Source organism: Camarhynchus parvulus, chromosome 22 (assembly GCF_901933205.1).
Source record: "Camarhynchus parvulus chromosome 22, STF_HiC, whole genome shotgun sequence".
Taxonomy (NCBI): Eukaryota; Metazoa; Chordata; class Aves; order Passeriformes; family Thraupidae; genus Camarhynchus; species Camarhynchus parvulus.
The window spans coordinates 1,782,423-1,799,377 of NC_044592.1; the positions used below are offsets into that span (position 1 = coordinate 1,782,423).

Sequence of the window (16,955 nt, forward strand, 5' to 3'; positions counted from 1 at the left end):
CTTGGAACATCCCTTGGAGCATCCCCGTGTCCCTTTGGAGTATCCCTGTGCCCCTTAGAACATCCTTGAGCTCTTTGGAGCATCCTTGTATCCCTTAGAACATTCCTGTATCCCCTGAAATCCCTTGGAACATCCCTTGGAGCCCCTTGGAGCATCCCAGCGTCCCTTTGGAACATTCCTGTATCCCCTGGAACCCCTTAGAGCATCCCTGAGCCGTTTGGAGCCTTCCTGTATCCTTCAGAACATCCTTGAGACCCTTGGAGCACCCCTGAGCTCTTTGGAACCCCTTGGAGCACCCCTGTGTCCCTTGGAGCCCCTTGAGGTATCCCTGGGTCCGTTTGGAGCATTCTTGTGTCCCTTCGAACATTCCTGCATCTCCCGGAACCCCCTGGAGCATCCCTGTGTCCTTTAGGACATCCTTGAGCCTCTTGCAACATTCCTGGGTCGCTTTGGAGCATCCCCGTGTCCCTTAGAACATTCCTGTGTCCCTTGGAACCCCTTGGAGCATCCGTGTGTCCCTTAGAACACCCCCGTGTCCCTTGGAACCCCCTGGAGCATCCCTGTGTCCTTTAGGACATCCTTGAGCCTCTTGCAACATCCCTGGGTCGCTTTGGACCATCCCTGTGTCCCTTAGAACATCCCCGTGTCCCTTGGAACCCCTTGGAGCATCCGTGTGTCCCTTAGAACACCCCCGTGTCCCTTGGAACCCCTTGGAGCATCCCAGTGTCCATTTGGAACATTCCTGTATCCCCTGGAACCCCTTGGAGCATCCCAGTGTCCTTTAGAACATCCCAGTGTCCCCCAGAACATCCCCATGCCCTCCGAGCACCCCAAACTCTGCCTCCACCCTGGGCAATCCCGGTTTTCCCGCCCGTTTCCATGACAACCTCCCCGTGTCCCCCTCACCCCCTTCCCCATTCGGGGGACACCGCTGCCTCGGCTCCTCCTCCTCGCTCTTCCTCCTCCTGAACCCTCCCCAACCCCCACGCCGCGGGATTTTGGGGGGTCCCCAGGTGTTTTTGGGGACACCCCCGCTCGGAGGTGTCCCCAGGTGAGCGGGGCTGTGACACCGCCGCTGCCCCGCTGTCCCCTGCAGCCCCGGGGGGAATTTCCAGCCTTTTCCAGGTGGATTCTCCCCGGATTTTTGTGACGCTGCCACCCCCGTCCCACCTTTTTTGGGATTACATTGGCGTCAGAAAAACCTTTCGAGCTGCAAAATCCTGAACTTTTCCAGCTGGAAATCTGGAGCGGGGATTAGACCCTGAATTATCCGGGAGGTTCAGGAAAAGCCGGGCGGGAGATTTTGGGGATGGGGAAGGTGCAGAACGGGCTGTGGGCACCGGGGTGGCCTCGCTGCTGCTGCTGCCACCGCCCCTTCCCTGTCCCCTCCCCGGGGACCTCCGGGGCCATCAGCCCCGAACGCGTTCTTGGAGCTGTTCCTGCAGCAGGAGCTGTTAATTGCCCGGAGGGATAATTGGGAGCGGAGGGATGGCCGGGGAGCAGGGCCTGTGCAAGCCGCGCGTAACCCGCGCGTAAAGAGCGCAGAGCGCCCGCGGAGCCAGCGCTGCCCCCTCCCCACGCTGCGGGACCCCCGGGATGCTCATCCCGGCTGGATCCCGAGGAAATCACAGCCCGTGGAAGATGGGAGAGGCTCCAGCTGGGAATTCTCCGCACCCAAACCCCACAATCCCGGCAGCGGTGCCCCATCCCCCTCCTCCTCCTCACCTCCTCCTCCTCATCCTCCTCCTCCTCCCCTGTCCCCAGCGGCCGTGGGGACGCGCAGAGGGGACAGCTGGTGGCCCCAGCCCCCGTGCCCAGCTCCTCGGCTCCCGGTTCCGTCTCTGCTCATGCAATTTTCATGCTCGTGCTTTATTAATGAGCTCCCCATAGGAGCGCGGCGCTGCCGAAGCCGCGGCTCCATTAAGATGCAGCCGGGTCCCCGCAGGTCTCGGGCAGGGCAGGGGCGAAGCTCCCGAGCAGGAGACAATCGGCTGCCGCTTCCCACGGATCCCAAAATCCCGGCTGGGTGCCCGGAATCTGCTGCTCGCCCCTTCCAGGGCCCGGGGCTGGGGGGATCCGGGGTGCAGGGAGGGCTCAAGGCATCCCCCAAAACCAGGGGGAGTAAAGAGACCCTGGTGTCCCCCAATCTCTTAAATCCTCCTTTTCCCCATCTCTTCAATCCCCTTTTCCTCGCTGCTTGAATTCCTTTTTTCCCACCTAAATCCACCTTCTTCCTACCTCTTCAATCCCCTTTTCCCCACCTAAATCCTCTTTTTCCCACCTTTTCAACCCCCCTTTCCTCACTTTAATCCTCCTTTTCCCCACCTCTCCAATCCCCTTTTCCCCACCTAAATCCTCCTTTTCCCCACCTCTCCAATCCCATTTTTCCCCTTGATGTGTCCATCCCCTGTCCTGTTAATTAGCAGCACCCTCCAATTAGGCCAATTAGGACCTTTGGTGCCAGCAGAAGCTGGGAGGCGGTGGAGGAGAATCCATGGATTTGGCCGGGATGTGGAGGGGAGGGAATGAGGGATGAGGAGCCTTCAGAAGCAGCACCTGGGCTGCGGAGGGCGATCCATCATTCCCAGCAAAAAAAGAAATAAAAGGAAAATTCAGCGTTTGTTCCCAAGCTGGGGCTTGGCCTTGTCCGTCCTCTCCTGAGGGATGGGATTTGTGGGATGGGATTCCCAGGATGGGATTCCCAGGACGCATTTGGGATGGGATTCCTAGGATGGATGCAGGATGGGATTCCCAGTATGGGATTGTTGGGATGGATACAGGTTGGGTGTTTTTGGAGGAATCTCCCCAGCTTTGAGGGCATCTCCCAATCCCAGTTTAAGGATGTTTTTGATGGCATCTCCTCAACTTTGAGGGCATCTCCTGGAGTCAAGGCCAATTCCCCCACCTCAATCCCACCTTCCCACACTCCACCTTTCCAACTTTACGACATCCATCCATCCATCCATCCATCCATCCATCCATCCATCCATCCATCCATCCATCCATCCATCCATCCATCCATCCATCCATCCCTCCCCACCTTCCTGAGCCCAAATATCCTCTTCCCTGGGCAGGAATGGACCCGGCCACCACCTCCAAGAGCAACCACTGCCTGGACGCGGCCAAGGCCTGCAACCTCAACGACAACTGCAAGCGCCTGCGCTCGGGCTACATCTCCACATGCAGCCGGGAGCTGTCGGCCACCGAGCCCTGCAGCCGCCGCAAGTGCCACAAGGCCCTGCGCCAGTTCTTCGACCGCGTGCCCGGCGAGTTCACCTTCCGCCTGCTCTTCTGCTCCTGCAAGGACCCGGCGTGTGCCGAGCGCCGCCGCCAGACCATCGTCCCCTCCTGCTCCTACGAGGACAAGGAGAAGCCCAACTGCCTGGACCTGCGCGGCGCCTGCCGGGCGGATCACCTGTGCAGGTAAAGGGCGTGCCGAGGGGGTCTTGGGGTGTGGGGCAGGTGTTGTGTCACCTCCCTGGGGTTGGTGTCATTGCTTGGTCATCTGTGTCACCTCCCTGGGGCTGGTGTCATTGCCTGGTCATCTGTGTCACCTCCCTGGGGTTGGTGTCAGCCCCCTGACATTGGTGTCATTGCCCTGGTCACCTTCCTGGCGTTGGTGTCACTGCCCGGTCATCAGTGTCACCCTCCTGGCATTGGTGTCACCCTCCTGGCATTGGTGTCATTGCCCCAGCCATCAGTGTCACCTCCCCAGCATTGGTGTCACTACCTGGTCATCAGTGTCACCTTCCTGGCATTGGTGTCACCACCTGACCATCAGTGTCACCTCCCTAGCACTGGTGGCACCTTCCTCATCATCAGTGTCAGCTCCCAGCCATCAGTGTCACCCTCCTGGCATTGGTGTCAGCCCCCTGACATTGGTGTCATTGCCCTGGTCACCTTCCTGGCATTGGAGTCACTGCCCAGTCATCAGTGTCACCCTCCTGGTATTGGTGTCACCCTCCTGGCATTGGTGTCACTGCCCTGGCCATCAGTGTCACCTTCCTGGCATTGGTGTCACCACCTGGTCATCAGTGTCACCTCCCTACTGGTGGCATCTTCCTCATCATCAGTGTCAGCCCCCAGCCGTCAGCGTCACCCTCCTGGCATTGGTGCCACTCCCCAATATCAATGTCACTGCCCTGGCATCAGTGTCACCCCCAGTATCACTGTCACTGCCCTGGCATCAGTGTCACCCTCTTGGCATCGGTGCCACCCCCCCGGCATCAGTGTCACCCCCAGTATCAACGTCACTGCCCTGGCATTGGTGTCATCCTCCCAGCATTGGTGCCACCCCCCAATACTGGTGCCACCCCCCAGCATCAGTGTCACCCCCAGTATCAGTGTCACCCTCCAGGCTCTGTTTCCCCCACGTTTGGCTCTGGAGGTGACACTGGGGACATCCAGAGGACAGACCCAGGGATGGAACTGCATCCCCCCCAAACCTTCCCCGGCTGCCGAATTCCTGCTGTTTCCCCCTTGGCAGCGCAGAGCTGGGCGCTGAGGCTCCTGCTCCTTCTGTCACCCGTTTGTCACCGGGCACGACCCCTCCTGTCCCCATCGGGAGCCGGATCCGCTTCCCGACGGCCCCGGCTCCCACCAGGAGCGGGATCTTCTCCCGTCAAGGTGATGGAGCTCCCTGGCGCTCAGCAGGGAAATAAATGCGAGCTCCGGGTCTTCCTCGGGCTGCGAGCGGAGATGTTTGAAATGTGGGAATGTGGCTTTTTATCAAAAAGTAATCCAAGGAGCCGGTGGCCATGAATAAAAGATACCTGGGAATGGCAGCTCCTCTCCATCAGCGCGCTCCGAGGTGGATGCTGCCGACGGATCCGCGCTCCGAGAGGGATAACGGGGCTGGGAGAGCCGGGGGGGCTGCAGAGCTTTAATTCCTGCATGGAATGAAATCCCCGCACCAGGAGGGAAAGGGGGAAAGGGGAAAGGGGCAGCAGCTGCTGGGAGGGTTTGTTTGCTCCAAGGTGGAAATGTGGTTTTTTGGGAGAAGGATGGGAGAGCTGGGATGGGGGCCTCTCGCTCTGGAAAATGCCCAAATCTGGGATTTATTTGTGTTGGTTTTGCTGTAGAGTTTTGCTGGAACCTCAGGGATTTTTACCTTGTGATGGGGCATGGACACACTCCTTGGATCTGGGTTTTCAGGAGAAAATCCCATCCCGTCCGCTCCCCTCTGGCATCTCCAGCTGGGAATGACGGGACACGAAACCCCTGTGTCCCCTCGCCCTGGGGAACAAGGCAGGGCCATGGGATTTCCCATTTTCCAGGAGTTTATCCATCCAAAACTCCTCCATGTCCCTCACCCTGGAAGACAAGGCAGTGCCATGGGATTTTCAATTATCCAGGAATTTATCCATCCAAAACTCCTCCATGTCTCTCCTGGAGGACAAGGCAGGGCCATGGGATTTCCCATTATCCATGGGTTTATCCAGCCAAACTCCTCCTGATCCTGGAGGACCAGGCAGGGCTGGGCAGTTTCATGGGATTTCCCATTATCCATGAATTTATCCATCCAAACTCCTCCTGATCCTGGGGGACAAGGCAGGGCCATGGGATTTATGGGATTTCCCATTATCCATGAGTTTATCCAGCCAAACTCCTCCTGAGCCCAGAGGACAAGGCAGGGCCATGGGATTTCCCATTATTCATGAGTATATCCAGCCAAAACTCCTCCATATTCCCTGATCCCAGAGGACAAGGCAGTGCCATGGGATTTCCAATTATCCAGGAATTTATCCATCCAAAACTCCTCCTGATTCTGGAGGACAAGCCAGGGCCATGGGATTTTCCATTATCCATGAGTTTATTCAGCCAAAATTCCTCCATGTCCCTCATCCTGGAGGACAAGGCAGGGCCATGGGATTTCCCATTTTCCAGGAATTTATCCATCCAAAACTCCTCCATGCTCCCTGATCCCAGAGGACAAGGCAGGGCCATGGGATTTCCCATTTTCCAGGAGTTTGCCCACCCAAAATTCCTGATCCTGGAGGACAAGGCAGGGCCATGGGATTTCCCATTTTCCAGGAGTTTCTCAATCCCAGCCCGATGCTCATCCCGATCCGACAGGGGCCTGGCGAGGCTCTGGAGCCAGAGCAGATCCCAAGTGCTCCCAGAGCCGGAGGTGACAGGAGATGAGATAATTCTCCTGCCAGAGTAATTAACGTGCCAGGGTAATTAATTAGCCCTCCTGGCTCACAGCCTAATGAGGGAAAACCCTCTCTGGCGGGATAGGATTGTCCAGAGGGATTTTTCCCTGCATGGAGATCGATGCAGGGGCTGCTGCTCCTGTAGGGCAAGAATTCCACACCCAAAAAAAGCAGAATAATTGGAGGAGAGGGAAAATGAACATTCCAGCATGGAAAACAGCCCTTCCAGAGCTTTTCCTGCCTCTCTGTGCCGCTTTCCAGCTGTGCGGGGCTGCTGGGGTTGGACACCAGCCCTGTCCCCTCGGTCACAACGGTCACAAGGAAGCCACCAGCTGCTCCATCCTGCCGGGAATGGCTCCGCGTGGGGAATGTTCTGGATGCAGGAGGGGTTTAACCCTTCCCTGTCATCCTTCCGAAGGCACAGAGGAGGGTCCGGGATGTCCCTCCTTGTGTCCCCTCAAGGACTCAGATCTGGGCAAGGGGACAGGATCTTTGGGGTGCAGGATCTGGTTTATCCTGGGCTGAAATCCCAGTTTGTTTCCTCCACATAAATCCATTCCAACAGCCTTGACCCGGCCTCAAATCCCACGGGAGCTGCCCCAGGACTCTGGGAGCAACTGAGCCATGATTTGTGCAGCTCGGGAAGCTCTTCCCAGCTTTTCCCAGCTCGGGAAGCTTTCCCCATCATCTTTCCCCACCCCATATTTTCTGCCCCTCACCTTTTTCCCCCATCACCTTTCCCCCCATCACCTTTTCCCCATCATCTTTTCCTCCCGTCTTTACTCCCATTTTTCCTCCCATCTTTTCCCCATCTTTCTCCCATCTTTTCCCCCATCTTTTCCCTATTTTCCCCCATCTTTTCCCCCATCTTTTCCCTATTTTCCCTCATCTTTTCCCCATAATCTTTTCCCCATCATCCTTTCCCCATCATCTTTTCCCCATCATCTTTTCCCCATATTTTCCCTACTTTTCTCCCATCTTTTCCCCCATCTTTTCCCTATTTCCCCCCATCTTTCCCAGCTCACAGGAGCTGACAAAGTCCCGGAGTTTTCGTGGCTGATTGCAAGGGACAGGTTTTAGCTCCCGGAACACAAAAACCTTTGGCGAAGCACAAACCTCAGCGAAGGGGAAAGGGAAGGGAAGGGGAGAAAAGAGCTGATTTCAGCAGCTGCAGCTCGCTGGATTTTTCATCTTGCCTCAGCAAGTCGGGAGCGCAAATAATCTGCTCTTACACGCTCCAGTGGTGCCGGTGCCGGAGAAATTCCCAGCCTCCACTGGCTGGAGCTCCTCAGCATCCAAAGTGGGGATGTTGGGTCATTTCCAGGATTTTTTATCTCAGTTTTTGGTGTGTTTAAAGCTGAGGGGGTGAGAGATGCTCTCTCTTACGGGATATTTGTGTGAACAGGATTTTGGATGGGGTTTAGCTGGAGTTCCTCAGTATCCAAAGTGGGGATGTTGGGTCATTTCCAGGATTTTTTATCTCAGTTTTTGGTGTGTTTAAAGCTGAGGGGGTGAGAGATGCTCTCTCTTACGGGATATTTGTGTGAAGAGGATTTTGATTGGGGTTGAGCAGGAGCTCCTCAGCACACAAAGTGGGGATGTTGGGTCATTTCTTGGATTTTTTTATCCTAGTTTTTTGGTGTGTTTAAATCCAGGGGGATGAGGGATGCTCCCTCTTACAGGATATTTGTGTGAAGAGGATTTTGGCTGGGGTTGGAGCATCCAAAGTGGGGATGTTGGGTCATTTCTGTGATTTTTATCTCTGTTTTTGGTGTGTTTAAATCCAGGGGGTTGAAGGATGCTCCCTCTTACAGGAAGTTTGTTTGTCAAGGATTTTGATTTGGGTTGGGCTGGAGCTCCTCAGTATCCAAAGTGGGAATGTTTGGTCATTTCCTGTTTTTTTAATCCTAAATTTTGGTGTGTTTAAATCTGAGGGGGTCAGGGATGCTCCCTCTTACAGGATATTTGTGTGAAGAGGATTTTGGCTGGGGTTGGAGCATCCAAGCAGGGATGTTGGGTTATTTCCAGGACTTTTATCTCTGTTTTCGGTGTGTTTAAATCCAGGGGAGGTCAGGGATGCTCCCCCTCTCGGGATATTTGTGTGTCAAGGATTTTGGCCAAAGTGGGGATGTTGGGTCATTTCCTGGATTTTTTATCCCAGTTTTTTGTGTGTTTGAGCCAAGGAGTATCAGGGATGCTTCCTCCTGGGATATTGGTGTGAAGAGGATTTTGGCTGGGGTTGGAGCATCCAAAGTGGGGATGTTTGGTTATTTCCCTGATTTTTATCCCAGTTTTTGCTGTGTTCAAATCCAGGGGGTTCAGGGATGCTCCCGCTTCCAGGACTTTTGTGCATCGAGCATTTTGGCCAGGTTTGGGCTGGGGAAGGAGGGAGGGAGGGGATCCAGGCTGGCTGGGGATTGATGGAGCACCAAACGGGGAAGGGAACGCGGCGGCTCCGGGCGGACCTGCGGCCGTTGTTTGTAATGGATGTTCCCTTGATAAACAGCAGCTCCACTCCTCATTACTCCCCGTAATGAGAGCCTGTCTGGGAAGAAGAAGGAGCAGGGAAAAATTGCTCCAGGATTTAATGGGAGCTGGGAGAGCTCGGGTTTGGAGGGGAGTGGAGGAGTCTCCAAACCCTGTTTGGGAAATCTGTGAAAATCCCCAAATCTGGTGGATTTCAAAGTGAAGGGAAAGCACCCAGGGGGTATCTCACATGAGGAGGAGGCTGGGGAAGAAGAGGAGAAGAAGGAACAGGGAAAAATTGCTCCAGGTTTAATGGGGCTGGGAGATCCGGGTTTGGAGGGGAGTGGAGGAGTCTCCAAACCCTGTTTGGGAAATCTGTGAAAATCCCCAAATCTGGTGGATTTCAAAGTGCAGGGAAAGCACCCAGGGGGTCTCTCACATGAGGAGGAGGCTGGGGAAGAAGAGGAGAAGAAGGAACAGGGAAAAATTGCTCCAGGATTTAATGGGAGCTGGGAGAGCTCGGGTTTGGAGGGGAGTGGAGGAGTCTCCAAACCCGGTTTGGGAAATCTGTGAAAATCTCCAAATCTGGTGGATTTTGAAGCAGAGAAGAAGCACTGGGGGGTCCCTCACATGAGGAGGAGGCTGGGGAAGAAGAAGAAAAGGAGCAGGGGAGGAAGAAGGAGCAGGGAAAGAAGATGGAACAGGAAAAAATTTCTATGGGATTTAATGGGAGCTGGGAGAGCTCAGGTTTGGAGGGCAGTAGAGGAGTCTCCAAACCCAGTTTGGGAAATCTGTGAAAATCCCAAAATCTGGTGGATTTTGAAGGGGAGAGGCAACACTGGAGGGTCCCCCATGTGTGGAGGTGGCTGGGGAAGGAGAAAAGGAGCAGGGAAAGAAGATGGAACAGGGAAAGAAGATGGAGCAGGGAAAAATTTCTCCAGGATTTAATGGGAGCTGGGAGAGCTCGGGTTTGGAGGGGAGTGGAGGAGTCTCCAAACTCGGTTTGCGAATAGGAAATCAGCAAAAATCCCCAAATCTGGTGGATTTGGTAAGTGGAGGGGCAGCACTGGGGGGTCCATGACGTGGAGGTGGCTGGGGAGGAAGAAGAGAAGAAGGAGCAGGGGAGGAAGAAGGAACCGGGAAAAATTTCTCCTGGATTTAACATGAGCTGTGAGAGCTTGGAGAAATCTGTGAAAATCAGCGAAAATCCCCAAATCTGGTGGATTTCGAAGCGGAGGGGCAGCACTGGGGGGGTTCCCCCGCATGAGGAGGAGGAGGCTGGGGGAGGGCTCGCTCCCTGCGGGCTCGCCGGGCTCTTACCACGAGAATCAGTCAATTCTCGCTGAATAATTAACTCGAGAGGCTTCCCAAGTATTGACTTCATGTGACAGCGAGTCTGTCTTGAGCCGGGCTTTGCTTGTGTAAACACAATCTCCTGTTGGGCTCAGTTAGCGGCTCGATGGGACAGAACGGGCCTGCAATTAAAATCAAGCAGTGCCTGCGCTCCGTCCTCCCCTTCCCGGCTTGAGGATGAACAAAATCCACCCAAAAGAGGCTCTGGCGGCCTGAAATGCGCGTGGAGAAGGAAATTAATTAATTAGTTAATTAGGAACCGCCGGCTTTGAGGTTCTGCCCTGATTGTTTTCCCTCTCGCTGGGTTTTCGCTGCTTCGGGAGTTTCTCCCTCGGTTTGTTGTGGGTTTGGGGTTTTCCTGCCGGGGCCATAGCCCTGAGCAAGGAATTGCGGAGGCTGGAAAAGTCCTCCAGGGTCGGAGTCCAACCTTTGGTCCTCGCTTTGTCCCCAGCCCAGAGCTCTGAGTGTCACCTCCAGGGCTTCCTTGCGCACCTCCAGGTGTTCCTTGGGCATCTCCAGGGGTTCCTTGGGCATCTCCAGGATATCCTTGGGTATCTCAAGGCGTTCCTTGGGCTCCTTCAGGGGTTCCTTGGATACGTCCAGGTCATCCTTGGGCACCTCCAGGGGTTCCTTGTGTATCTCAAGGGGTTCCTTAGGCACCTCCAGATCATCCCTGGGCATCTCCAAGGGTTCCCTGGACACCTCCAGGTCATCCTTGGACACCTCCAGGGGTTCCTTGGGCACCTTCTGGCATTCCCTGGATGTCTTCAGGAGTTCCCTGGGCATCTCCAGGTCATCCTTGGGCACCTCCAGGGGTTCCTTGGGCATCTCCAAGGGTTCCTTGGGCACCTCCAAGTGTTCCTTGGGCACTTCCTGGAGTACTCTGGACACCTCCAGGGGTTCTTTGGGCACCTCCAAGGGTTCCCTGAGCACTTCCAGGCCATCCCTGGACACCTCAAGGGATTCCTTGGGCATCTCCAGGGGTTCCCTGGACACCTCCAAGGGTTCCTTGTGCACCTTGAGGGGTTCCCTGGTCACCTCCAGGTATTTCCTGGACACCTCCAGGGGTTCCTTGGCCATCTCCAGGTGGTCCCTGGACACCTCCAGCCACGCAGACTCCAAATCCCCTACGGGCAGCCCTTTTTCAAGCCTGACCCCCTTTCCATGCGGAAATTCCTCTGGAATTGAGGCCGAGAGCCTCAGAACTACCGCAGAAATTTCCCTTCTTCCCTCCAGCCTCCCGCGGCTCAGCCCAGAACAGGCGACTCCTCTCCCCAGACAACTTCTCCTGGATGAAACAAATCCATCCATTGATCTTTCCTCCCTCCCCCGTGAACTCCTCGCTCGATTTGGCAGCGGGTCATCCACAAAAGCCGACTTTTATATTTTATATTCCAGCTTCCCTCTTCCCTTCAGCAGCTCCCCCTCCCTGGGACTCTTTGAATTTACCTGGGAGCGTTTTGAGGGGAAATTTTATTTTTTTTAATCTCAGCATCTCCCAGCTTCAAAAGGATCCCTCTCCAGCAGGATGGGGATGCTGGGAGGGCGATGCCCAGCGGGATTTTCGTGTCTCGCTGAGCTTTTTCCGTGTTGTCGCAGCTTCCTGAACATCCCCAGCTGGGCAGGAGAGGGGGAGCAGATTTTTTTCCCAGCTTTTTAAATTCCCCATAAATTGCCTGTGAAAAAAAAAAAAAAAAAAAAAAAAAAATCCACTTCTGGAGGAATCCCGGTGTCTTTTCCATGAAATATTCAGGAGCAGGATGCTGTTGGGTTGGATGTGTGCTGAGTTATCACCGCGGCTCAGGGGGGGATGGGAGTATTTAACACTCAATTAAGCGCTTTAAAAAAATCACTAAAAAAATCCCCAAACCCATCCCAAAACCTCCGCGTTTGGTAAATTTTAATGTCAGAACCGGTGGGGGTTGTGGTGGTGCTGAATTCCTGCAGAAAAACAGGGAATGGGAGAGGAGCTGGAGGCAGGTGGGCCCTGTAGGGATGCTTGAAATCCTCTAAATTTGGGATATGTGCGCTGGGAGTGGGAGGACAGGCATAAAAATCCCCTAAATTTGGGATTTATGCACCTGGGATAAATGCACAGGTACCAAAAAAATCCCCTAAATCTGGGATTTATGCACCTGGGATAAAAGTACAGGCATAAAATGTCCCCTAAATTTGGGATATCTGCGCCAGGTGTTCGTGTAGGAATGCACAGAGTCCCTTAAATTTGGGATTTAAGCACTTGGGATAAATGTACAGGTGCACAGAATCCCCGAAATTTGGGATTTATGCGCTGGGAATTAAGGGTATGGAATTAAAAAGCCTCTTAACTCCAGGATATTGAAGGATCCAGGTCTTTGGGAAGTGCCTGGATTTGGGAGCAGGGTCTGTTCAACCCTGGGATCCTTCCCTGGCACTTTTCCTGCAGGAATCCAAGAGGAGCAGTTTGGAAGCCCCTAACTGGGAATCCATCCTTGGAGCGGGTTTGGGATGGCAGATCTGAGCGTGTATCCAGAATTAATGTTTAAAATCTCTTTTCTTCCACTCCTTTGGTTTTTTTTTTTTGGGGAGGAGGAGGCAACTCTTAGGAAAATCCTCCTCCATCCCTCACCCGGAGCCAGCCCAGCTCTTCCCAACTTTTCCAAGCCATCCCCACCTGCCTCCTCCAGCTGCCAGCAGCGATTTGGCACCGATTCCTCCTTGTTCCCGCTAAGATGGACTTGGCTCCTTCTCCTTTCCCTTTTTTTTTTCATTCTCTTGGAGCCCTTGAAAGCCAAAACCCGCTGAGCTGGGGCCGAGCTTTTATTCCTGGCAGCGAATCCCATCCAGCGGCTTCCAAAGTCGCCATGTCCAAGGGGAAGAGTGACATCTGGCTTGGATATTCCTGAAGGATTTCCCAGCTGCATCTTCATGGATTATGAAAGGAATAACATTTGCCTGGGAGGATGCTCCAGGCCGGGAGCGGAGCCCCGGGGAGCAGCAGTGACAAATTTTCCTGGCGCTCTGTGCTGAACTCGCCGCGCTTCCTGCAGGGAATTGACGTCCCTTCGCCTCGGATTTGGGAAGAGAGGGAAATGCTGTCGGAAAGTTTTATTCCTCTCCCGCGGAGAAGCTGGGGGAAGGAGCAGGTTTTTGGATTTCTGCCATTCCCACCCTGGAGCTGAGGTTTGGCTGCAGGGAGGGTGGAGCATCCCCAAGAAATAAAAATGCTGGAAAAGCTTTCCTGGGCTTTGTGCAAGGAAAATTCCCTTCCAGGAATTGTTGAGGATCTGCCCCGGGAATGGGAGTGGGATGGAGCCTCTCTGCTCTGTGGGGAGTTCTCCATGGGCTGAGTCACAAGGAAGGAAAATAAACATGGAAACAACGCTCCTGGTGGGGGAGTTTTATTTCCAGGAAGAAGGAGAGGGAGGAAGTTTCCTCCTTGCCTCACGCACCACAGCAGAGCTGCAGAATCCTGGTTTTCCCTGGAATTCCTGCTTCATCCTGAGCTCTTCCTCCTTCCCCATCCTCCCATCCCCATCACGGAGCAGCCCCTCCAATCACCCCCGATATTTTCCAGGAAGAAGGAGAGGAGGAAGTTTCCTCCTTGCCGCAGCAGAGCTGCAGTTGGTTTGGAGTTTTATTTTCCCCTTATCCTCCCATCCCATCATCGAAGATTTCGGGGGCGTTGGGGGTTTTAGGAAAGGAGGGAGGAAGTTTCCTCCCTGCCTCATGCACCGCAGCAGAGCTGCAGAATCCTGGTCTTCCCTGGAATTCTTTCTTCATCCCAACCTCCTTCCCCATCCTCCCATCCCCACACGGAGCAGCCTCTCAAACCACCCCAATTCCAATTCTTCCTGAGGACATTCCCCTTGTGTTTTTGCTGTTCATTGGGATCTGAGGCATGGATGCTCCTCTTGGGAGCACTTGGATAACCGAGCTGGAGAGCCTGGATTGCCCTGGAATTCCACGGCCTGTGAGGGGATGTTGGGAATGGGGCACTTCTATTCCGTTCAAAAATTCCTGCTGGCTGCGGACTCACTCTGGGATGGAATTGGCGCTCAAATCCCGTTGTTTTCCCACTTTTCCTCCTCTGCAGGTCCCGGCTGGCCGATTTCCACACCAACTGCCAGGCCACCTTCCAGTCCCTGACCAACTGTCCTGGGGACAACTTCCAGGCGTGCCTGGGCTCCTACGCAGGGCTCATCGGTGAGTGCCGGGAGTCAGGATCGGGAATGACTTTTCCCACTGGGATTTCATCCCCGTTCCCTCCTCCTCGCCAGGCTTTGACATCACCCCCAACTACGTGGACGCCAGCACCACCAGCATCACCATCTCGCCCTGGTGCTCCTGCAAAGGCAGCGGGAACATGGAGGAGGAGTGCGAGAAATTCCTGCGGGATTTCACGGAAAACCCCTGTCTCCGTAAGGCGCTTCCCCGCCCTGCCCCTTTTCTCTCGTCCTGTCGTTCCCATCCTTCCTAAATCTCTCCCGCTGCCAGGAAACGCCATCCAAGCTTTTGGGAACGGCACCGACGTGAACCTGGCTCCCAAAATTCCCAATCCCGCCACGACAGTGCTGCCGAAGGTGAAGAGCCCGGTGCTGCTGGACGACGTCAACGACAGCAACACTGCCTACGACACGAGCGTCATCAGCACCTGCACCTCCCTCCAGGTGTGGCCCAGTCCCTGCCGCAAACTGGGAGCACTGGTGGGGGTCTGGGACAGCAGCTGCATCCTGTGGGATTGGGGAAATGTCCTGCTCGGATTCATCCGGGGACTGGAAGGATCCGGGCACTGTTTGGGGAGGGAAATGGGATTCCCCACCCGCCTTACCCCTCACCTGTCGAGGTGGCTCCCTGAGCCTGACTTCTCCTGGTTTGGGAGATGGAATTCCAGGGTTATTTGGGAAATCTGGAAAATCCGTGTTGTCTTGCCGAGCACTGGGCTTGGGCGTCCATGTTTTGGTCCATGGGTGGGAAAGAAGTTGGAGGGAAATGGGATTGGGGAGTGGCTGGGGATGTCCCGGTAATGGGAGAAAAATAGGACTGGGGAGTGGTTGGGGATGTTCCAAGAATGGGGAAAAAAATGGGATTGGGGAATGGCTGGGGATGCAGGGAAATGGGATTGGGGAGTGGCTGGGGATGTTCCAGGAATGGGAGAAAAATGGGATTGGGGAATGGCTGGGAATGTTCCAGGAATGGGAGGGAAATGGGATTGGGGAATGGCTGGGAATGTCCCAGGAGTGCAGAGGAGTAGGATGGGGACTGGTGGGGTGTCCCAGGATTCCAGGCAGGATTCCTGGCAGGATCCATGGAAGGCCCTGGGCTCCCTGTGGAGATGGGATGAGCCATTCCCAAATCTCCCCGTGCTCCATCACCCGCTCCAAGCCGATTACCACGGTGAAATTTGGGATCCTGAACCAGCTCCAGGGGCACATTCCTCCCCTAACCATTCCCAATTTCTCCTGCCAGGAACAAGGCCTGAAGCCCAACCAATCCAAGGAGCAGAGCTTGTGCTACTCCCAGGTACTTGGGGAATCCCGGAGCTGGGAATTCTCTCCCAAAGCAAACATCTTGGGAATGCCACCCCACAGGTGTCTCCCAACTTTGGGATGCTTTTCCCTAAAACCCCACTCCCGTCCTTCCTCCCCAGGCCCAGCTGACCACGGACGTGATGCCGGACCAGAAGACTTTCACGGATCCCAAGGCGGGAAGCAGCCGGCAGCGGGAGAGCCGGATCCTGCTCCTCATTCCCATCCTGATCCCGGTGCTGGGGCTATAGAGCGGCGGGAAGGAGCGGCCGGTGGGACGGGGACGCTCGGACCAGTGCCCACCAGTGCCCACCAGTGCCCACCAGTGCCCACCAGTGCCCACCACTGCCGCTGCTCGTGTCGGAGACTGGAACGCTCCCAAATCCCAGGAATGCCGAGCTCCAGAGAGGCAGGAGGAGCCTCCACCACGCTGGGAAACTTTGGTGGTTTTCTTCCTACTTTTAATTTTTCCCGTTTTTTGGGGGGATTTTTTTTTTGTTTTGGTCTTTTCTGGGTCGGTTTTCCTGAGTGGCTCCTGGGAAAACTGCCTGGAATGGGCCTGGAATGGGGGTCTGGAGCTGCCAGCGGTGCCGGGGAGGGGGAAAAAGTCAGAGAAAGGTTTTGGGAAAGGCGAATTTCAGGATTCTTTGCACTGGGGCGGCCACAGGGACGACGAGGATTCCGCATGGGAACATCCTGGAGGATGAAGGCGCCATCGGGAGCCACCTGGAGGGGACTCCCGCAGCTCTTCCCGTTGGATTTTGGGGGATTTTGGTTGGGATTTTTCCTCGGAGAGTTTCCGAATGGAAGAGAAAAGAAACTGGTGTGAAACGCGTGAGGTTGTGCTGATGTTTTCAATCATTCCAGGGGAAGAGGTTCCATTTTCTTTTTTTTTTTTTTATTTTTTTTTTAATTTGGAATTTGGGTTGGGAGTGGAATTTGACCCATCCAGGGTTGGAATTCCCTATTTTCCCTCTCCACATTATTTCCTATATACATATAACATATGGATATTCTCATATACATAACCCTACCCACGCTGTGGCTTTTTAATTCCCATTTTTCCCTTTATTTTCCCTTTTTTTTTTTTTTTTTTTAATTCCTCCGATTTCTGCAGCAATTTCCAAATGTATTCTTGGAAAATTTATTTTTTTTAACGATGTCTATAATGGAAAAAAAAGAAAAACCAAAATAAACCAAGGAGAACAAACCAAGGAATGAAACAGCCCTAAAATCCAAGATTCCGTAAAAATCCCCATATCCGGGGGCAGGGGGAAAAACAAGAACCCTTCAGCTGCAGGAATGCCAAGATTTGGGTTGGAATTCAGCAATTCCCAGCCTTTTTTTTTTTTTTTGCAGGAGACAACAAAGAGGAAAAAATTCCCAAGGAGCCGCCACATTCCCATTTTCTGGTGGTATTTTGGGAATTTTTATGTGCAAGAATTTCAGGTTTCAAATTCCAGTCCCTCCCTTG

The 16,955-nt window shown here is 54.3% G+C and overlaps 1 protein-coding gene across 1 annotated transcript in view; it reads left to right on the plus strand.

Moving 5' to 3' along the window:
* The window catches only part of GFRA2 (GDNF family receptor alpha 2), a 29,560-nt gene extending 12,993 nt beyond the window's left edge, over window positions 1-16,567 (plus strand). Inside the window, exons 4-9 of the mRNA XM_030964253.1 lie at window positions 3,075-3,423; window positions 14,050-14,159; window positions 14,234-14,374; window positions 14,451-14,623; window positions 15,423-15,476; window positions 15,604-16,567. Coding sequence (XP_030820113.1) covers window positions 3,075-3,423; window positions 14,050-14,159; window positions 14,234-14,374; window positions 14,451-14,623; window positions 15,423-15,476; window positions 15,604-15,732 — 956 coding nt within the window. The 3' untranslated portion in view covers window positions 15,733-16,567. The remainder of the gene's footprint in view (window positions 1-3,074; window positions 3,424-14,049; window positions 14,160-14,233; window positions 14,375-14,450; window positions 14,624-15,422; window positions 15,477-15,603) is intronic.
* The last annotated feature ends 388 nt before the right edge of the window (window positions 16,568-16,955 follow it).